At 37.8% G+C, this 23,208-nt stretch overlaps 1 protein-coding gene across 1 annotated transcript in view; it reads right to left on the bottom strand.

The window, feature by feature from the left end:
* Positions 1–23,208, bottom strand: part of TTC17 (tetratricopeptide repeat domain 17) — a 63,426-nt gene that overhangs the window by 15,637 nt on the left and 24,581 nt on the right. The window contains exons 11-16 of the mRNA XM_065838830.2: positions 20,566–20,706; positions 20,011–20,126; positions 18,707–18,881; positions 18,044–18,121; positions 15,592–15,816; positions 13,307–13,493 (exon numbers count right to left, since the gene is read on the bottom strand). Coding sequence (XP_065694902.1) covers positions 13,307–13,493; positions 15,592–15,816; positions 18,044–18,121; positions 18,707–18,881; positions 20,011–20,126; positions 20,566–20,706 — 922 coding nt within the window. The remainder of the gene's footprint in view (positions 1–13,306; positions 13,494–15,591; positions 15,817–18,043; positions 18,122–18,706; positions 18,882–20,010; positions 20,127–20,565; positions 20,707–23,208) is intronic.

Genomic DNA, 23,208 nt, shown 5'->3' with positions numbered 1-23,208 from the left:
TCATTTATTTTGAGAGCAGCTGTTGCCACTTTTCCTATTGATTCTTCAGAACTAAGAAAGCAGAGAAGAAAGCAGATCAGAATCTGTCATACCTTATGTGTTATGAGACCTGGTTACCATGCTCTAGCAGTGAAACAAAAATGCTATAGAGATGACACAAAATAAGTGTCTGGGCCTTTATTTAGGCGATGGAAATAATACAAATAAAGAATCTGATTGTGCCAGGTTAATGTAGAAACTGGGAGGAAATAAAAAGGGAATAGTTCCTAAATTATAAAACAAATTAATTTGCTAAAAAAAGCAAAAACAAACTCTAAACTGAAGCATGGAAACCTTGGAGATTAAAAGCAGCACATGGTATTACATATTAAAGGTCTCTTTCTCATATAGTTCTAGTCTGTAAATTTTTGGGGCTAACATGAATGCACTTGTAGAGAGCTAGAACAGCACACATTTTAAATACAGAAAAGATTTGCTAGATCATCCATCCTATTGAATATTAACCACCTTTTTGATTTTCAGGACCCCTCTTGAATGCCCACCAAAGCTGTGGCACCTACTACAGTCAGTAGGGCTAAAAAAACCCCAATCCAAAAGTCAGACTTAAGTTCTTGGTTAGGAATTAGATGATTCCAAACTCTTAAGTTGAAAACCACTTAGTAGAAGGAATAAAAACCTTGACATCCAGAGTATTGACATTTGTAGCAAGGAAGGAGAAATAGTAGGACGGAGAAGTGACACAGTAACTGACATTGAAAACCTGCCCTACCTATAAAGGGATAGCAAATACTTATTCTGAAACATATTTCATATTGCCCCATCTCTCAGAAAAGTCACACTTGGAAACAATTATGAACTTCCCTTATTACATATAAGCCTTTCTGGTACTATGTGGGGTTTTTTGTTTAAAAGCAAACTTCTGTCAATTTAGGTGACTCCAGACCCTCAGAGTGGAAGCCACTGAGCATAAAGAGCAAGGAAAGAAATGTGGAAAGTAGGGAAAATAGGAAAGAAAAACAAACAATGCCAGCAGCGTATCACATGGAAGTGCTGTACCTTGAGAAAGGTCTTGAAAGTAATCAAACTTCGCCATTAAAGAGCACACTGATTTTTGTTAAAATCTAAATTAATTGCTACTGTAGCTGTTCATGTCTTGTGGTACATCTGGCAGAGCGAACAGGGCCTCATTAAATAGTTGCACCATCTCAAGACATTATTTGGTGCCATCAACAGCATTGGAAATAAAAAGTAAAATTATCTCCAGGCATCCTTGGTCAACACAGAGTTTTTACTGACTGTTTATTTTTTGTTTGATTGTCAGTGTAGAGTTTGTTAAATATAGTGTTCTTAAACTCCACCATCTATGTTCCAGACTAGGTTTAAAAAATTATTGGGTCCTAACTTCACATGACAAATTCATTTCCTTAAATTTCTGGTCCATATTTAGAAGATATGATGGCAGAATAATGATTCAAATCTAAAAGGCATTTAAAATTTTAGGTATTGATTTTTTTCCCTGCTTCCTTGCAACAAGCAGAGCTGGATTATCTCTTGAACTATTACTAGAGTCAAGTGACTATTGCTGTAGTCAGTGACTTACATTAGATTACACATAATGCAAGTTATCTGGAGATAAGTGTCACTTAAATGATGTGCCCCTTCATGGTTAAACAGTGCAAAGAGAGAATTGAACCTAATAATGATGTAAGTCAGCCTAATACTTGAGCTATCGAGTACAGAACAAACTGAAACCACACTAACAGGACTCAACAACTCCATACTTGCTTTTTGATGCATGCTCAAAACTAGTACTTCTCCCATTGAAATTTAGTAAACATAGTTCTCTTCTTCATATAACAGGAATGACATCTCACTGAGCTTAGTGGCAACAGGTTTTAATCTCTGTACATAGATGAATAGTTTCACCTGCAGACATTTCAGGAGCAGTGCATCAATACGCAGCCGCCTTTTTACTTTCGCTAGTCACTGCTTACACAGATGCAGAGAGACACGAGTCAGAGGGGGTGGTACGTTACCACTTTACACATGACAATGTGTAACAATGCTGCTCTTAGGTCATGTGAAAACTTTAGGGGTGGTCACTGCTTGGAGGACACTGCATATTAGACTGATATATATCCATTACAGAAATTAAACTGAAAACCAGCCTGTTGTCACCTATCGCTTTTACAGAACAAGTCATGTTCAGTGCTTCATGTCACAGGCACTATAATTTACCTGAGTTTGCAAAAATAATCTGCAATGAATGAACTCACCTAACAGAACCCTTTAGCACATCTAAAACTACTGGATCTCAGTCATCAAGATTTGGGATAAACTAGCCCCTGAAGAGCTGTCTTTCTGTATCCATGACTTCACTGCAATATTACTTTAACAAGCCAGGGCAGTATTATGTGGAAGCTCTGTTTGAGAGACCATCCTTCAGACAACACATAATATAGGAGCTTTGACTTTCACAGATGATGAACACACAGCACACCCAAATTACCTTTATGTTTCAAGGTGAACATGATTATTTCCTAAAGATCCTGTGAGCTATTAACAGCAACCATGTTATTGCAAATGTATATGAACAGATATTTGACTGCAGAACATTTGTTAAGGGAAAAAAAAATCCATGCTAGTTTTTTTGAGCTGAATTTTAAAAGCAATAGGATGAGCAATAACTAAAAAAGATATCTATCTTTAGCAGCTATTGCTCACCTTCTAATTAACATGGTTCTATTAAGTTGCTCTAAAATTAATGCATTCCTTTTCTTACTGTTTTCCTGAAAAAAATACATATTTACACTTCAAAATAAATCCCATGATTGAGCTTTGAAAGCAAAAACTGCAAACCACTTATGACTAAACAGGATTGTCATTAAAAACATTATAAAAAGGTCACAAGCCACAGTTGCAAGACAGTACTGTGCTCCAGAAGCAATACCAAGGAAAATTTGGTGCTTTCTACACACGTAAGCTTTAAAAAAAAATGAAACAAAACCAAAGAATTCTCAGTTCATTTTTAGTGAAAAATGACTGAAGTGACAAGTGGAGCAGGGAAGTGAAGGAAAAAGAAAAGTAAAAGTTCTTAATTACAATTACCTGGCTATGCCATACTGACTTGTGAATGTTTAATAGGTCTATACGTAACTGAAGAGAAATACACAAGTCTGCTATGTATTCACTGCACACCGTGGGACCCAGGAAAGAGACACAGGCAACCTACATCTGCAGGAGCACGAAACTGTGGGAATCCTTGTTGCAAACTGGAAAGTGGCAGCACAACAGTACCACCAGCCTCCGTCCAGCACCTGTCAGAGCTGTAACACACTGCAAAAAATCACTAAAAGCAATACATCTACTACCCACACATCCTCATAGCTATTATTTTGGAATAACCAAGAACAGATTGTATAAATTCCCTCTCTGGTCAAGTATTTCAAGTTAAGTATCAATACGGGTACTGGTAGAGAATGAGGACTGCAGCATCCAAAATCTAGACAAAGCTTTCCCTGTGTTGTCTCCGGACACAGAAACACTGTTTCTTTTTAGCTTTTTCCTTGAATAGAAACCCTCCTTCGCAAAACTGAAGTTACAGGACTAAAATAAACATTTTCAAAGGACAGGACATACTGTTAACTGAAAAATAAAAGCTAAGTATAGAGAACAAATAATGAAAAGCAAAATGAAGTATGTTAAAAGTTAATTTTCATAAATTCCTATCTCGTCTCTAAATTTATCTTTTAGACAAGCAGTCAGTGGCCCTTCAAAAGATGATAAAACGCATGTTCAAAAATTGAGTAGCCAAGAGGAGTGCGCTAAGTAACAAGCTTTGGTTTGATGCATAGCCAGCAACAGGATGATGATGATTCACGTGGTCAAAACTTAGACTCAAGCCCAAAAAATGAAGCATACCAAAGTTCTTTTTTATTATTTATTCCAACAACAGGGTTTTGATTAAGAGGATTATATAGTTAAACAACTGTTCTCAGTCACAGGGAGATAGTTTTAAAATCTGATTTGTAGCCAAAAGATGCCTCTAAATGGGCTTAGCTATAGATTTAAAGATTACCTATTTGTCTCATTACAGCAGTTCTGATTCAACCTTCCAAAACATACAAATGCCAACAACACATAATCAGATTTCTTGTTCATATCAAATGAGAGAAATACCTCACCATTGCATAACAGACCAGTTCCTGGTGAAAAGACACACAAATTCTCCTTGTGAAATATAAAGAAGTGATAAAGCATGGAAAAAAAAATAAAAGAGGAAGACAAGCCTATATAAATTAGAACACGATGCAGTTTAGTAAGGTACATACATGCAAAACATCTTGAAGAATTCAGTAGGCTACTTTATATCAGAGTAGAAAACATCAGCCCTCTGCCCCAACCCCCAAACAGTTCTTACATAGTTAAAAACAGGTAGGGGAAAATCAAAAAGGTTGACTACATAAAGCCTTCACTCTCCTCCTTCCTCACCACCTGCTACAACAGGAACTTTTTTTTTTTTTTTTATAACCCACGTCTAGAAGCAATAACTTGCTCTATGACACCTGAGAACAGGGCCCAAAACATAGAAACACCTAAACATCTACATTTAAACTCTCCAGTCCTGTCAGTGGATAAACGAGCAGCTCTGCAGAGAAGGATCTGGGAGTTCTGGTTGATGGCAATTTGAACATGAGTCAACAGTGCCCTGACAGCCAGGAGCACCAACTGTGTCCTGAGGTGCATCAAGCACACACTGCCAGCTGGGCGAGGGAGGTCCCACTCTGCTCTGCACTGGTGCGGTCTCACCTGGAGCTCTGTGTGCAGTTCTGGGCGCCACAGGATAAAAAGGGTATAAAGCTACTGGAAAGTATCCATAAGAGGGCTATGGAGCTCGTGAAGGGTTTGGAGGAGAAGCTGTATAAGGAGCATCTAAAGTCACTTGGTTTGTTCAACCTGGAGGAGACTGAGAGGAGACCTCATCACAGTCCACAGCTTTCTCACAAGGGGAGGAGGAGGGGCAGGTGTTGAACTCTTTAGTAACCAATAACAGAACCCGAGGGAATGTCAGGAAGATGTGCCAGGGGAGGTTCAGGCTGGACATTAGGAAAAGGTTCTTCACCCAGAGCGTGGTGGAGCACTGGAACAGGCTCCGCAGGGAGGTGTCACAGCCCCAGGCCTGACAGTGTTCAAGAAGAGACTGGACAACACCCTCAGACACATGGTGTGAACTGTGGGGTTGTCACATGCAGGGACAGGAGTTGGACTCGATGATCCTTGTGGGCCTTTCCCAACTCAGGATAAGACTAGAAAATGTATCTTTCAGGGGGTCGTGGTCCTACATACAGAGTAGAAAGGTAAGCAGCACTCCAGGCTGAATTTCAGCCTGTGCCTCAAGAACAGGTTGTTTTTTTTTTTTTTTAAAAAAAAAAACAGAAGGCAAGAAAAACAAGCACATATAAGTTCTGAAGACAAAGGCTTGTCCTTAGTGACTTCTCCTATGTACCACAGTTTTTAACTCTCAGATATAAAAATAGTTCCTTATTAATTCCTTAACAATATACACTCACCCACATTAGATCACAGTATAATGCATGCTATGAACATTGAGTGACTAACATTTAGTTCACTGCATACAACACATTTCTGAAATCTGTTTCTAATTAAGCCACAGAAATTCTTAGTTTAAGGATCACTAGCATAAACAAAGGTAACAGTGGCCTCCATTTGTTTTGCTCTCTTTCCAATCTTTCCTTCATCATAAGCCACATACCTCTTCTGATGCTAAACACTAAATATTTCGTGCCTACGAACTCAAGTTTAAAAGGGACTGTAAGTATAAGAGAAGTAGCGTAATGTAGTCAAAGTCTATAACAGCTAACTGACCCCATGATGAGTTACTGTTAGCTCTCCACTTCTCTCAACATATGGAGTGGACACTATAAAGCCAGGTAATGGTCTTATGTGTGTATCTTTTGACTACCACCCCGTCTGTAAGGTTTACACCATATGTTAGAGTCATGCAATATTCCACAGGGACCTGATTTCACATTTTTTATTTCAAGAAAATATTTTTGCTAGGCTGTATTTATGTTTACCTGTGTATCTCTTCACTAGGTTATACTACCCAACAAGAACAGATTAATAGTCAGACTTGATTCATGACAATTTATAGGTTTTTGTTTGGGACAGATATCCATGCAATCTTGCTCCTAACTGGAGATCAAAGCAGAGACGCTGACCCACTCATATAGTAAAACAATGTGTTAACTGGTTAGGTAGGAGTATGCTCGCTATTAATCTAAGATAGCTTTTAAGTGTTTAGCACTCTGAGAGGCCACATTCTACACAATTCCATGAAGAAGCACAGTTGCTGCTCTAAATAAAATTTAAAAATAATAAGAATAATAAAAAAATAGTATTCCTCCTAAAACGGTTGTTGAACATATGAAGTTGCTGGACCTTTATAAAAGGTCCAGCTCTAAGCAGTCCATATTATCCAGGTTCAGTAAGAACTTTTAGCAGCTATGTTTAAGAAAACACCACTGGCAAAAGCAGCTTCCTAAAAGAAGATGAAGACAGCAGCAGTATGCCTCATTTTCTCCACATTCCTATCACAAAAATTAATCAAAACCATTATAGATAAATGTTAATACGTCTGATAAATGAAGGTATCAGATTTTGAAAAATTTAGTTGGAAAGAGAACCTTTTCCCTGCCACTCTAACCCCTGAAAATCCTCCTCCTACATGAGTACGTAGTTAAGACGAAGTAACTGAAGGATCTAGATGAAGTATCAGGAATAATCACTTTCACTATAAACACAGACAAAAATGGAAAATGTCATATTATATTTAGTTTAATACTGTACTGCTTTTCCTTCATATTAAGTTTTGCATCAGTAAATTCTCACTGAACTTTCCTACAATTCTGGTCAAATATCTTCCAGATCATAGCACTAAAATTCTAGGAATGCCATAATTATTGCAGCAAAGGTGCATGATAGGAACTCCCTCTTCCCTTGCTGGACTATTGTTGCAGAAACAACAGCACAAAACTATTACATTCTCACATAAGATTCTCCACTATCTCCCAGTCAGAGGCCTGTCTGACATTTCCTGACACCCCCATCCCTTTGGGATGTCTGGCTCTAACAGGACAAAAAGCAGTCCTCATTCTCCCTATCTCCCACCTGCCTGCATTCAGGAAGAGGTTTTCATTCTACCCCAAGTACAATTTAACCTCCTCTTACTCCTTTAGCACTGCAGAGCCCAAATGCGGTGACCTAGATTCCACTTGTGCAGCACCAACAGATCTTTCAGCTGGACTGACACTGTATGATCTCCGTTGTCAGAGATGCTGAAGGGAAAAAGAATCCATATTGATTTTCAGATCCCAGGTGGAACTTGCAGGGTGAACAGTAGGCACGTGGGTGCATACGTGTGCATGTAGGGGCTAGAAATAAGCAACTGAGTATTTAACTTCAACTGATAACATTGATTCTAGAGTGGCTGTTTAAGACAGAACCCACTTTCTCTATGTTAGTAATAAGTGACAATGCAAACATTTGCAAAGATGTGTTTTGATTACTCTGATAAGCTGCTCATGTGCTTCACAGAATTCTGCTTGTTTAAAAATCCTACCTGAAATTGCTACAGGGAACTCAAACTGATTGCAGTTGTTAAGTTAGAGTCAGCTGCTTGAATAGTAATGTTCATTTAAGCAACTTATTCAATCTGTCCATAAACTTACTATCAGAGTTTCAAGCAGAGTTTCTCCTTTCAGGCCAACCGCCCCTCTTCAGGTCAATCTGCATAAATGTCTAAGCTTATTAACTTTGTAAGAACTTATCTGTTGGTGGACAAAGGAAAAATCTGTACACTTAAAAGATCAAATACCTTTTCCCCATGTTTTACTCTAAGAAGTAGATAAAATAAACTTTCTGTTTCACTTGCTACACGGTATTTGTACCACAAGAGGGCACAAAAGCCATACTTAAAAGCAGATCACTAAGCTACTGCTACATACCTTGCAGAACTAAGTCATAGAGAAGTATGCATTGCTTTCACAAACATACTCACTACATAAAAGCATTCTGTCGATGGCATGCATGCACATTTGTAATGTACTCACACTGCCTCTACTGCCAACAGAGCAGCACAAAGCTTTTTGTAAAAGTGCTATCCTGCCAAGTAATAAAAGACAGTGAGACTATAGAAACTTGAAGCTTGAAACAAGTTGAGCTTCATGTTTTGGATACCATCAGTTCATTACTAAATTTTGAATTTTGATGTTGTCTAAAAGAATGTGAAGGGCATGAGCTCATAATGAATTAGAACTGTCAGCCAGAGGCAGATGCTTACAGTCAGATAAAAATATTTTGGGTACAAATGACTTCTGTTTGTCCAAGCACCAATTCTGTTTTACACACATGATGAAAAGTCCTATGCAACAGCAATTAACAAACTAGCATGTTTCAGTGGCCACCTGATCATCACACTGAAAATACACTTCTAATATACTGTAACCTTTTTCATAAGGTTTGACAACATCTGAATGTTCACATCAGCCAATAAAGTGCCACATGAACAATTCCTTAGGTGTTAGTTGGATATTCCTCTATAGACCTTATCACATGACAAAAGCTACTTGCAATTTTATAAGTCATAAAGGTGTGTGAAACAAATCTTGGCAATGCACCACTTTAATGTCAAGGCAAAAATAATGCTGGCTTTCTCTACTGGCTTAATGAGCAGCATAAAGCCTAAGTATCTTATTTCTGTAGCTCTGAGAGTTGACCAGGTTTTCCACATTAAGTTCTTTTTACACTTGTTATGCAAGTCTCTTGGTCCTGTTATTTATGTGCTGGATATGGGCTGCTTAGGTATCTGTCAAGTAACATAAAGTTTCTGTTACTTAATATGTTTCAGGAGCCAAATTTGCCAGTAGCAGACCAGTTGATCATTCAGTAGCAACACCCTTAACACTAACAAGTCTCCTCTGAAAGGACCACAACAGAATTCTCCCACAACAATGAAATCTTCCAGCCATTTTCTCAGTTATTTGGGAACAGGGCAGTATGTGAGCTGTTGGTCTGTGGGAACAGCAGTTCCAGCTAAAGGGCCTTGGACAGATTATACAGAACTGTGTTTTTTATGAGTGTAAGAAGCGATAGCCCAGGCCAGTGAGAATGATATCTCAGGTCAGAAAACCACCCCCATATGTATGATGTGTGAATGTTGGGCCTGGGTGTGGGAATGAGTGGGTCAGAATGCTGCCCACAAGATATGCATGGGAACGTGACTGAAAAGAGTCACAACATGAGTGTGGTGTGTTTAGAATAACATTTTTTGAAAAAACTGTTCTAGCCTCTTGGTCCAGCCCTGTATCTGTAAACATATACATTGAGAACTGTTAATAAAAGAGAGCTCAGCTCTGCCTGACTCTGCTCTTGCTGCTAACAAGAACTCTGTGCCTGTGTGTCTCTGTGTCCTAGTGTGCGTCGTTTCTAGTCGCCGCATTGGTCCAAGTAATTAAGGCATATACAGCTCTGCAGGACTGTTGCTGTATAGTATCCGTATTAGTTGCAACTGACTGAACACCTGCAGTTGTGTAAAATACACGTCATACATGATACAGTTGTACCATATTTTGGACACTTCATATACCCCACTCCGTAACAAAAAACCCACCATAAACCTTTGCAGATTTAGAAATCCTTTTACAATGAAAACAAACATTTATGTGAACGACAATATAGGAGGTAAAGGTTAAATAGAAAAGTGTTGGTCTGAGGTTTTTAATTCCTCTTCTCACATGCATGAAGTGACCTGGGCTTGAAATATAATCTTCTATCTAGAACAGAGGTAAGTTAGAAAAAAAAAAAAGTACCATGCAGCAGTACAGACAGGAGCATTCAAACAAGCATTCAAGTCAGCATGAGTGTTTCACACTTGCAAAGTCCTGTGCTAACAGCAAATGGCCCAACATGCTTGAGAAAATTCCCATTTTACCTACTTGAAATATACACCAGACACATACTGTCATCAAAAGTCAGAGTACAAATTCAGATTTTTGATCCCATATTCCATCACATGTTAGCATATAACTCTCACTGGTCATTTGCTGGATTCTGCTGATGGCTCACAGCAGCAGAGCAAGGAACAATGTGTCCCAGTAGTTAGTTCAGATCTCATGAACAGAAGCTTTTGGCAGGTGAAGCAAAACCACAGCTATCACATGGACATCCCACCCAAAGCACAGGCAGTCCTACTGCTGTTACTTTCAGTAATACTGAATGAATGCTTACAAAAACAAGCTATTAAACCAGAGACAACATATGACATCCCAACTTCTTGCTAAGTTATTCAGCATAACGTACCCATCTCAAAGGAGATGGATATAAATAGTTATGACATGCCAACAAGTGCACAATAACAAGAGGACAAACTACATTTTAGTATCAGATGTCCCCAAGCAGCAACACATGATTTGAAAAGCTGTGAAAATCTCCTGAAGTAACAATTCAGTGATACTGGGATTGTCAAGCATACGTTTGATTCATGTATTTACAAATGTGTTGCATTAGCTCTGTACTTAAAGTCTCATTCAGAAAGGTGTGTGAAAGCATTGTTCCCTTTGCATCTTGTCATCAAAATGTTCTTTCCAGGCTGTCATGGAGCCAAACATGAGCAGCTTATGTTGCTCTATGAGTCCTGTAAGTCTACATGATAATAACGTTTTAACAAATGCTGTAGGTGCAGCAAGTAATGTTAAATATTAGCATCTAAATACAGTTTGCATTTTTTAGGTTCTACGTAGTGGTTGAATATTTGTATATCCTACTGCATTACATATGTAAGGTCAAAATTCAAACTTACAATCTCTTTTCAATCGTTTTCTTTGGACTGAAGGATGAACAGAAGACTCCCAAAAATTCAGGATACTTGTAAGTTCGAAGTGTGATTTCTGGGCATGCATTCTTGAAATAATTCTGGTTTTGGAGACTTAACGTCACTTTCATACAGCCTGTCAAGGTTCCTCTTGAGTTGTCAGTTGAAGTTTACAGTGGGAAAAAATATTTCCCCAAACCTTATGAAAATAAATTAGGCAAATCTATCTTCCCATTTTTGAACCCTAAGTTTTGAGTCAAACCACAAATCATTATCAAGGTTGAATTAACCAGTATGTTTATTTTACACTCTGCACAAGAACGTACAAGGAACATTTACACTATCTGTAAGGTTTATATTTCCATGTTTCTTGCGCTCAGAAAAAAGATGACCTAAAGGATATTATAAATAGAAATGAAAAAGAAAGAAATATTAAGACAGGAAGAGTCCCAGAAAAAGGCAAAAATGTAAATATAGAGTTAAATACTGAAATACTGAAATTTAATGAGCAAATTAACATGCTAAGGCATATTCATCTCTCTCTTAATTCAGCAGCTTCACAGATTCCTTAACAAACAAAACCAACCCAAATGTACCAGATAAACATATTGATGCTCACTTCATTAACCTGTGGCCAAGCTAGCAAAATAGGAAAAATAACACTCTTCTCATAAGCACTTTTGGCATGGGTTTCTCCTCATATCGAAGAAACACAAACTTCCTGAACAGCATATGCAGTAATAGCTGACCTCAAAATGAACATCCTAGATCAGGAATCAATGCAAACAGCAGCCAAGAATTAGACAATCTAGAGGAGTATATTTTTATGTATCATGACAAGTTTAAGAAAAAGCAAACAAAAAGAAAGATGTAAATGATCACTTTGGGGTTCAAATACAGCCATTGCTCGTTACCATCTCAGTTCTGTGAATATACTTTTAAATTACCTTCTGCTTAACTTCAAAATTGAGTGGTAATCAGTAAGGTATGACTGGAGCAACTTTAACCGTGTTAGTTACAGCCATTTTTAAAGATCTTAAAAAAACAAAAAACAAACATTGAATTTTTTTTCCAGAACAGTGAAAGTGTCTCTTGTGATGAAATGTGCAAGTCCCACTACTGTTTACAGTATCTGTAGGGATTTTTAAGAGAAAGGCAATCTGATGTTAAGAGATTCAACGAAAGGTACCAGACTTAATGGTATAGAAGTCAGTAAGAGACCCACGAGCTGGGCCACAGTACCACTTACCACATCACATTTGGCCAAACAGCATTCATTTCTCTGCACAACTGATGTACTGTCACTCAGAGTAAAAACACATATGGCCATAAAAGATAGTATTATTCTAATGGCAGAGTCCTGGAATTTCACCTACAACTGCATCATTCACATTGTGACAGGAGATATGGCGGCCTCTAGTCTATGTCTACACAGGGTAATTCTAGATGCTAAATCAGAGGAAGTTTCTCCATCTTTTTCCACTGGAGAGGGAATTAAAAAAAACAATTCAGATGAAGTCCTACCAATACTAAACATCAAAAGCATTTCTCTTATGTGAAGTTTTCATTTAAAACAAAGGAAATATTAGATGGAAAGATATCTTAGTAACAATGTGAAAGAGAAGGGATCACGAAGTATTCCATACGCAGTGTATTGGCCATATGTGAGTACAGACCAAATATCTGAAATATTCCAGTGTAATCCACTGAAATGAAATAATCCACCTTCAAAAGCTATTACTGTTTTTCAGACAAGTAGCCAACAAGGCAAAAAAATCATCCTGTCTCAAATTTTTTAAGTATTTTTTTGCGAGAGATTGGGTTAAAAGTCATGCTTCTCAAAGACTTTTGGAGGGTTAAAAGCAGTGACCACAGATCCACATAAACAAAATAACACGATATAGTCTGTTCTGTAAAGACTGAACAAGAGAAAAAGACATCCAAAGTACTGAGCCCACTGAAAAGATATGTATTAGAGCCAAACCGCTTTTCACCAAATTATTCAGCTTTAAGAAAACATATCCATCTGACTGTAAAATTTGAAGGGACGTAAAAAGGGGCTGTTGAGTAGTCTAGCAGTAGTAGCTTGCACGTCCATAAATACTGAATCCAGCATTCCTCATTTACCCGTAAGAGATATTGGTGAAGTTGTTAAGGTATTACTGACACACTCAGGAAGTATTTTGCACTCAGTGGCAGACCTCTTGGTATTTACGAAGTCACCCTCAAGTGCTTCTTAATGGACTATAACTTTTCCATTAAAAGCAGTGCCTCAACCTTGGTCCTTATAGGGAGAAAGTACTACAAAGCAAAAGGGACCATCCTTGGAAAAAAAGTAATCACGAATTTCAGGTGCAACACTCAAGGCAAACAGACACTATTTCACTTGTGGTCCATCTTTCAGCAGCTGCTTACCACTGCACACAGAAGAGGTGATGTTGTACAGAAAAGGATAAAATTGCAAACAGCGGATCATCTTCAGGCTGCTTTCACACTCCAAGCACTTGGTCGTCAAATCCAGTGCATGTCTGAAGGCCTGCAGGGCTCCACTGATGTTGTTCAGAGCCAGATATGCATTTCCAAGGCTCAAAAACGTCAGGGGCTGCAAAAAGAAAAACCACATACCCCAACATAAGCGTGTTCAGTGTTTAAAACTGATGCCAACTATGAAAAACTCCTGTCAATCCACACCCTCCCAATTTCGGCTGTAAAGAATTTAGAAAACTTCTTAAATAGGGACTGTCTATTCTTAGAATGGAGAACTAACAGCTTGATGCGTTGATGCTAAACAAAAGCTGTTTTGACGTAAGGTTGTGTTCAGGATTCCATCTTCCTATGATGAAAAACAGCTGCTAAATACACACAAGCGGATATGAAGCATTAAGTACTTACAACACATCATAAATGTAATGCTTACTGCAGAGTAGCAAAGAACCACACTGAAATGCTTGAAGGCATTTTAGAATGATTAGAAATCAGCAAAAACGTAAAAATATCCCTAGAGTTCTAGCAGGACAGATGCATTTCATTTGTCAGTACTCGAGTACAACTAGTTTACTGAAAACACTGATGTCACACTAGCTTAAGGGTATCCATTTAGGTTTACTTTCAATTATTTATAAAACTTAATATTTTTGTCCACTGCTTTTGGCTAACATCCTTGAAATATGCTTTTTTTTTTTTTTTTTTAAGTACAAATTATAAACACCTTTTTCACTGGGCAAAATTTAATTAGCATTTTAATACAGGCACAAAGTAAAGCACTGCATTTTGTTTGTTGACTGAAAAGTCTTTCACTTATGCCAAGTAATTTGCTGCAATTAACAGTATAACCCTAGGATAATGACTATAATATTGTAACTTAGCAGTCATTTCTCCACTGAAATAATTTTACATTCATTATCTGAAAATGTGGAGACTGATCAGTAGCTTAAGAGTTTTCAAGCTCATCTTAGCTTGTGTTATTAAACACCACTCAGAAAAAGGTGCAAGCTGAGCAACAGGAATTTTTTTAAAAGCTTTTGCTAATATAGCACATCCTTCACTCCCTGTAGCTATGGTTAATTTCAATTCCAGGAAGTATTATTCAAGTACAAATTCTCCTGCCAGATTTTTTGATACAATAGGTATTACAGGACTGAGAATGCCTGAAAAAATAGGAATAGGTAGGTCTCACTGATGTTTATGAAGAAAAGCTGTACTCACACAGCATGGTTCTAAGGATCCCTATGCTTCTCCCTGCTCCAAGGCTGTGCCTTCATGTGTTCTTCTTAAGGCACATCATTCTGTCACAGTTCTGTCTATAGTTCCTTTTTGCACTTTTATCTGCCAACCAAATGGGCTAAATTCCTTTCCAACGATTGCAAAATTGCTCCCAGATGCTATATTGAAAAAGTTTATTCTGTTTTTAGCTTTTTTACATGCTAAATGACTGGTGGCCTAGCAGGCTTAAGCTCTCTGTTTATCTAACTACAGAGGTAGAAGCACAGGAAAAAGTCACTTGAACTTCTCATTTAAGCATCTAGAATTTAAAATTACTTGCTGCACCAATCCCTCTGCCCCCTGCTTCCTTTTTAAATTGTTCTGGCCAGTCCAGTAGTTTAAGCAGCTTATACAGTAATTTTTTACCTTACGTAAGTGGCCACTTACAAAATATTTATACTGTTACTATTCAGAAATACAATATACTGTTTTCAATCTATGACTGGCAGTCATCAAAACAACTTGAACACAGCTTTCCCTCTAGGTATATAGATGAAATCTAGGGACAAATAAAACACTATAAAAAGTCAAGTGGCACAGAAAGATGTCTTAACAGCCAAAGATCTTAGTGACACATGTTCTACTTTAAGGGTTTTAAAAATCAAGATACAATGCTGACAGCATTATGGATCTCTATTTTAATTAAAATACTGCCAAAACACCAGTATTAGATTCCTTGGAGCCACTGCTGATAAGATAGGTTCCAGGAGGCAAAAATGCCTATCACCTATTTTAGAAGAATTTCTGCTTTAAATGTTTATATTCTCAGCAACCAGCATCAACTCCCAGTGCCATCAAGAATTTAAATGGAAATTAACATCTGTTGCAAATCACAAGCTGGAAGTTAAACTGCATGAACAGGTAAGTAATGACAAGTCAGTCATATGTAGTTAGAAAATAATGAAGGACATTCACCACTGAAGGAAAAAACATCTTACCTCAGAGGCATTGATGGCCAAAGCCTTCAGCAGGAGCCTGCTGGCATCCAAATGAAGACCATAATGAATCAGGAGGTTAGCAAGATTGACCAGAGGGATGTCCTGATATTCATGTGGAGCCAAATTAAATGCTTTTTGTAAACAGGTGATAGCAAAGGTGCTATTTCCAACTGCACGCCAGTACAATCCCGCTTCATTAAGCACAAGCCATAGAGGATCTTCCAGCTATGGAAGAGTCAGGGAAAAGGATGAAAACACCCACAAAGGGGTGTCTCAGGAAGACAGAATTACCTGCTCTTTCGTAAGAAAACAAACAAACCAACCCCACCCTTGCATATTACACTTTGTTAAGCAGATACAAATCACACTTTGCTGTGACTCCTCGTAGATCACTCAGTCTGCTCTACCTCACTCAAACTGATGTGACTTAACAGTCTGAACTGCAATTTAGTAGCAGCTGATGCTCGCACTCTACTCATATGACTCTGTTATATCATGACCACAAAATCCCTTAAAATACACAAGTGATAATCGATAACTTGCTTCAGGAAGCAACACTTTTGAGCCACTTCAGAGGCTTAAATTACATTAATACAGATCTATGTAGAAATGTTAGAATTTGAAGGTCAGGAAGCTTCTACATCGTAGTTAGATGTGCTTCCAGGTCCTGTATCCAACATCAAGATTTCCTGTCAATTGGAGGTTTCGGAATTTTTTTTCTTAGAATTAATTATCCACGTGTCTTATGAAAGTTGACAAGTGACATGCATTAGATACAGTTTAAGGATTATAAACCAGCAAGCAACAACTGAGGGCAGGTGGAAGAATGGAGGAAGCATCAAATACACTTTGAATGTTCCTTCCTTCTACTTCACCTATAATGGAAAAAACAAAACACTCATCCTAGAGGAGAAGTAACAAAATTTTGACAGGCAGACAGGGCTACGTACAACATCCACTTTCAGATGGAGAAGTTTGAAATGGTTTAGAAACACTTAAATTCTGTTTTTTAATATTTTCAGCATTCTATGTTACCCAATTCTACAAAGAGTTTAAAGTATAAAAGCAACAACTGAAATTAATGCCAAATCCAACCTACATGTCTGAAGCCCGAACACACGCACGAGTAGAAAACATGCAGCTAGGATGAGAGAAACAAAACAGACAAGGATCTTTACAGTAGTGCTGTATTAACCCAATACAACTGGCATTACAGTAATACTGTGTTGAAGAAGTTAATCAGTCCATAGATTTTCTTCCAGATTTTAGAAACAGCCTCACACAGGTTCTATCTATGGTTCAAGATGAACTGGAAGATATCAATAGGATATATTGCCTCTTGGTTTGGAGTACCTTACTCTCAACAATTACAGATTATGTATTTATCATCCCTGTTTTGCAATGCACATACATAATGTTACTTGCATGTTATTCATGCCAAACTCCTCACTGAGTTAAACTCCATACCCAGGTCTCAACCATCTTTGTCTAACTAAATCCTCAGCAACTTACTGGCACTTTTTCCCAGAACAAAGATACCAACTGTGGCACTTCTGCTCTAGAAAGTTTACCATTAACTGAACAGGCATGACATGAAAGTGTTTTTACATCAGCATCTAAATGACCGAAAAGTTCAGACTTTTAGCATGAACCCAACAGAATACTACAGTTAAAAACAAAATACCCCTGCACTGCAACAGTTGAGACGTTAGCCGTATATAGGACTGTTCTGAACACCACTGTAACAGGAATCAACTCCTACTGTTATTTTTTCTTTCTTCCGGGTAAGACAGATGCGCATATTAAATGCAGTGATTTTAGACTAAAAACAATACAGACATACATTGCCTTGACAAAACTTGTACATGAGAGTTAATTTGAGAAATATCAGCTTGACACGTCAAAAAGAGTCAACCCTATCTCAATGCTTTCTGCTATTCGACTCGTGATGACTCTCAAAGGTCCCATGCAAGACAGAGGTGGCATTCCACAGGGTATTATACAAATGTACATTCTTTGCCCCAGAGTGTTAATAGTCCCAACATAAGATTGAGAGGGGGTTGATTTCTTTGGAGGGGAATGCGGGGTAGTGGGGAGGAGAAGAAAGAGCAAAAGGCGAGCATGTAGATAGGTGTTGAAGATGGAGCAGTTCCAAGCTACTTCTCTTAGCTAAGAAAACAGCTGCCAGGATTAGCTATGTATTGCTCCAGGTCCCGCAGTCACAACAGGGAACTACAGGGCAGTTTGGTCCACACTAAGCTAAATTCAATGAATGTTTCTCTACATGTTTGTGCTTTATTTGTAAACATGGATTTTTAAGTTAGTTTCATCTCAGTTATGGGCAGCAAAAAAGCTTATTTCTTGCACATCACTTACTTATGTTTTTAGAATTATAGAAACAAGCCTCAAATAAGAATTCTGCATTTATCTCGTGCTACAGTTTTTAACATACCTTTTTTATGGCATGATCTAGAAATTCTCCTATCTTCGCCTGTGTAATAGTTTGATTGTTGATACGAGAATGCAAGACCTGGACAACAAAGATTTTAATTTTTTTTTTAAACAACTGAAAAAAAGTTACAGTATATATCTATATGGATCATTCAAGCCTCACTTCCCTAAATCTGCCCTTTACTAAAACGAGAGGAAAAAAAGAAGAAAAAAAGGAGAAAAATTGTTCTAAACAGGTGATGTGAACATGTAATGATTAAAGCAGCCAATCTCCAGAAAGCAACATGAAGGACTAATCTCAGCCCAAAGTTACCAACTTAGTAAAATACAGTAGTTATTGGAAACCCCAAGAAGATTAACCATGTCAAGTGACTTTTTTAAAACAAAGCAGTAATTTTAAATAGTAAATTAAATTTCCTATTCTGTGTGCTTCTGGTCAGCATTTGAAAGAAGTCAGACAACAAGTCTTATGCTGAATGACAAGTTTTCCCTTTCTCCAGCCCTATTAGAAAGCAATTGCTCCCTTTTTTAGTAATACTGATTGGCTTGTGATATTAAGTAATCTTTTAAATATCAGAACCTTTCCTGTTCTGAGTAAGATTTTTAAGGTAATAAAGAGTGAAACTTTAAGGCAAAAGAGAACCAATGAGAAAATGTCTCTTACTTGTCTTGCTTGATCATCTGGCATCTTGAATTTCAAATCTAGATTACTGTCTAGTTCCTTGACCAGTCTGTTTAGAGATTCGTTGTTACGAGCATCAGTAATGGAAGAACAGTCTGGTGCCTGGGTTTCTCCATGCCCGATCATATCTCTTGGGATACTCACTATTGGCTGTATTCTAGCAATAAGGAGAATCAAGACAAATTATTAGCATATGCTGCATGCCACTGATATATAAACATAAGATCAGCTACATATCAACCAACAAGTCTCATACTGTAGACTGACATAAGCTGCAAACCAGGAGCATCCAAGGACCATCCTTCCCTTGAAAAGGTATTAATAAATATGGTCTTTACTTTCCATTTTTAAGCATAGACTTTCTGTTAATAACAGACAATGCAGTAGAGATAAGACACAGAAGGCTCTCATATTATACTAATAAGGATTGTTCAGGACTAAATAGATAAGTGAAAAAGAAAATGCTGAAGTTTTTTAAACAAAAATTTCGTTTCAAAAACATCAAGAGGTAGCAAACTAATTTGAGAAGAACATTCTACACTGAACACTGTTTTTTTCAAAGGAAGTTTCAGAACATTTGTGTATGGGAACTTTGCTTTAACACATGCTCAGTACTAGCATTATACTGATTGGTAGAAGAAAGTTTTCTTACCATCACTATTACAATGTTAAGTGAGTATGATATTATGAAATTGCATTGATCTATGTAATGTAGCTATCGCAGCACAGACACATTTATTTTATGCTACGTAAGAACAGATATTACTGACTATTCCACAACTAAGCTGTTTTTTTACCTTTGTCCCAAAGGAATGAGCCAGGGCTTTCCATTTCTAATCCTTTTTTAGTATTTTCTGGTCTTCACAATTTTCTGTTACCGTAACTAAAGCTAATGGGATGCATGCAATGTACAACAGTTAATTGTAGTTATTAAATACCTACTCACCTCATTCTCGGTCCTTTTTTTTTTTTTAAACGATACTCTAAAGTCATTCAGACTTGTGCTTTAATTCTCATTCTCTTAGTATTACTGTAGATATTTCATGTGTTCACCTTGCACTAACAGTCAGGGAAGAATCACCATGAAATTCGATCTGACTGTTACAGTTACAGCAAAGATGACACTAAAGGAAAACACCTTCCTTCTGTGGAGCTGCCAGAGAAAGACGTCCGAACACATCTGTGCTGTTGATTACTAATTGCATCCATCCTCTCCAGAAAGAAAATGCTCATTAATACATTAGTGTGAAAATGTACAAATATAATTTTCATAAATCATCACTTGCCTGAACCCCCTATTTTCTGGAGGCAGGAAATAAGTTGGCAGTTCTTCTGGATCAGGAATTTTGGGGAAAGATTTCATGCACTCTGATCGCTGAGGCCAAAGAATATGCTGTTTGTCCTAAGAGGAAAAGTAAGTATTTTTTATTATTTTCTCAACATTTTAAATATTCTAATTAAGAAGCTGACAAGAGCATAAGGAGTAGCCTGGAGGAAAAAAAGAGCAGAGATCTTTAGAACTATTATTTTCCCATATTTTTTTGGATAACAGCAATTTCGTTTTCTATTTTTACTCATCTCTACTGCTTTATTTGCAGCAGATGTTTGCAAAAGTAGCTAAGAACAACCCCCCTCTGTGCTGTAGTAGAGTTTCAAATGATGGGAAACATCAGAGAAACAGAGATGTTTATATGTTGAAGAAATTCAGAATGCTACACTCTCCAGTGCTGCCATACATCAAAACTGAAGCCCAAATGCTAAAAAGTTTCCCATAAACAAGAACAAGATTCACTCTTCCACAATTCCTCTTTGAAAGGACAAAGCTTATCCTCTTCACTTACTTTGTTGGATTCTACGCTCCACACTGAAACGATAGAACGAGCAACAGGGGAAGACTGCAAAGACTGGCTGTAGTCACTTTGGTTTGCATGAAGATTCAAATTCACAGATGTCATACTAGAGGTTGAAGAGTCTTCACCAAACTAGAACCAACAGAAAATAAATATTTAATAAGGAAAAGAGATGGTATATTATTGGCTGAATTTCTTTACATTATTTTTTTCCCAACCATTTATGTGGTTAAGCCTCACTGATGAGCTGAAATTTGGGTAGCAGAAAAAAAAAAAGGAAATTTAAGCCTCTTGATCCACCCACACCATGGAAAAGTAATATTCAAGCTGTAAATAAGTCAGCAGTGAAAACGCAAGTGCAAATCACCAAAAAATGCTAAAAGGTACCAAGCAAACATTTCTAATAGACCACAAGCAAAGCCTACACATCTAGACCATGTAATCTAGTTCAAGTCAGATTCACTAAGACTCATGGCTTGCAAAATTATCTCGATAACCTGAATTTATAATTATTATAACAGTAAGAACATCCAAGAAAAAAACCCAGCATAATTAAAAATAATGATTCTTGTTTCTTGAACTAGTTAAGGGGATACTCCAGAACACATTCCACATTGCAAAATAAAAGGAACTGTAATCTTTATCTGTAGTTCTAACACAGCAGTGCTGTTGCTAGGTTATTTCGTTCTGGGTTTTCAGTATTAGCATATACCCTGCTTCCACGACTTCTCAATACTGCTGCATCGGATTTCCTTGGTGCAATAACTCACAATATACAATCCACAAATACCCACAAAACCAGGCTAACACCTTATTTTGGGCTGTAAAAGCACTCTCTAGATTCAACAACACTGAGCTCTGGGTTTCCATTTTCTAATTGCTTATAGCAGTTTTGTGCTGCTTCTGGTAAGAAAGAAGATTAAATCAGAAGGAGCATGCAAAAATTGTATAGCTCGAATCATATGACAGTGTAACAAACAAGAAGTTACGACTGACTTTAAGGCTGTAGAGATGACTGATACAATATTATTTTAAATGCACTTTTAAGCTGTTATATTAGAATATTCTTTCCACTAAAGAATAATTCTTATTCCATATACCACATGTACATTAGAAAACTAACTCCTTAAAAAACCTTTGTCTCTTCATTAACATTAGCCATCTAATGCTTTTTCTTGTCTTCTCTGAAGGAAACTAAATTGGAAAATTAGACATGTTATGCTCCTGTTAGCACACCTGAAATGTAGTACATTTATGCAAGAGAAAACTGTAATTCCTCAAGTGAGGATTTTTGTACTTCCTAGAAATACTTGGCTGCTCTATGCAAGTTGAAAAAGCAAAGGAGTCAATATAGAAGTGGCTGGTATCTCATAGGAAACAGAGACTTTGGAATAATATAATTTTAAAAAATTTGAATAATTCTAATAGTTCTCTTTGCCAAATTAAATTAAGTCTTATCCAATAAACCCTCTAAAGTTCTATAATCCACAGTCGATCACAGCTTGTATTACCAGAAAAAGAAACTAGCATTAAATATGCAGAGAGTAGCAGTCAATGGCACAGCATCTAGATGGACACCAGTAACAAGTGGTATCCCTCAGGGGTCTTTACCAGGACCAGTACTGTTTAATATCTTAATCAATTACATAGACAGTAGGATCGAGACTGGTGCAGCTGACACACCTGAGGGATGGAAGGCCATCCAGAGAGACCTCGACAAGCTTCAGAAGTGGACCCATATGAACCTCATCAGGTTCAACAAGGCCAAGTGCAACATCCTGCACCTGGGTTGGGGCAACCCCTGAAGTCAATACAGGCTGGGGTATGAAGGGATTGAGAGCAGCCCTGTGGAGAAGGTCTTGGGGATACTGGTGGATGAAAGATTGGACATGAGCCAGGAATGTACACCTGCAGCCCAGAGGCCAATTGTATCTTGGGCTGCATCAAAAGGAGTGTGGCCAGCAGGTTGGGGGAGGTGATTCTGCCCCTCTGCTCCACTCTGGTGAGACCCCACCTGGAGTTCTGTGTCCAGCTCCGGAGCCCTCAGTATAGGAAAGACACGGACCTGTTGGAGAGGGGCCAGAGGAGGCCACCAAAATGATCAGAGAGATGTAACACCTCTCCTATGGGGACAGGCTGAGAGAGTTGGGGTTGTTCAGCCTGGAGAAGAGAAAGCTCAGGGGAGACCTTATTGCAGCCTTTCAGTACTTAAAATGAGCCTTTAAGAAGGATAGGGACAGACTTTTTAGAAGGGTGTCGTACAAGACTTGAAACTAAAGGAAGGGAGATTCAGGCTAGACATGAGGAAAACATTTTTACAATGAGGGCAGCAGAACACTGGCACAGGTTGTCCAGTGATGTGGTAGATGCCTCATCCCTGGAGATGTTCAAGGCCAGGCTGGATGGGGCTCTGAGCAACCAGATCTAGTTGAAGATGTCCCTGCTCATTGCTGGGGGTTGGACTAGATGACTTTAAAATGTCCCTTCCAATCCAAGCTATTCTAGGATTTTATGATTCTACTTCACACTCTGGAAAACAGACCAAACGATTTCTCACTAAAAATGCCATACCTAAAATGTACCCCCTTTGTCAAGACTCAAAAAAATTGAACTGTTTTGCTAATAAGGCAAACG

This window comes from Patagioenas fasciata, chromosome 5 (assembly GCF_037038585.1).
Source record: "Patagioenas fasciata isolate bPatFas1 chromosome 5, bPatFas1.hap1, whole genome shotgun sequence".
Classification (NCBI taxonomy): domain Eukaryota; kingdom Metazoa; phylum Chordata; class Aves; order Columbiformes; family Columbidae; genus Patagioenas; species Patagioenas fasciata.
This window is presented reverse-complemented; position numbering and strand designations above follow the sequence as displayed.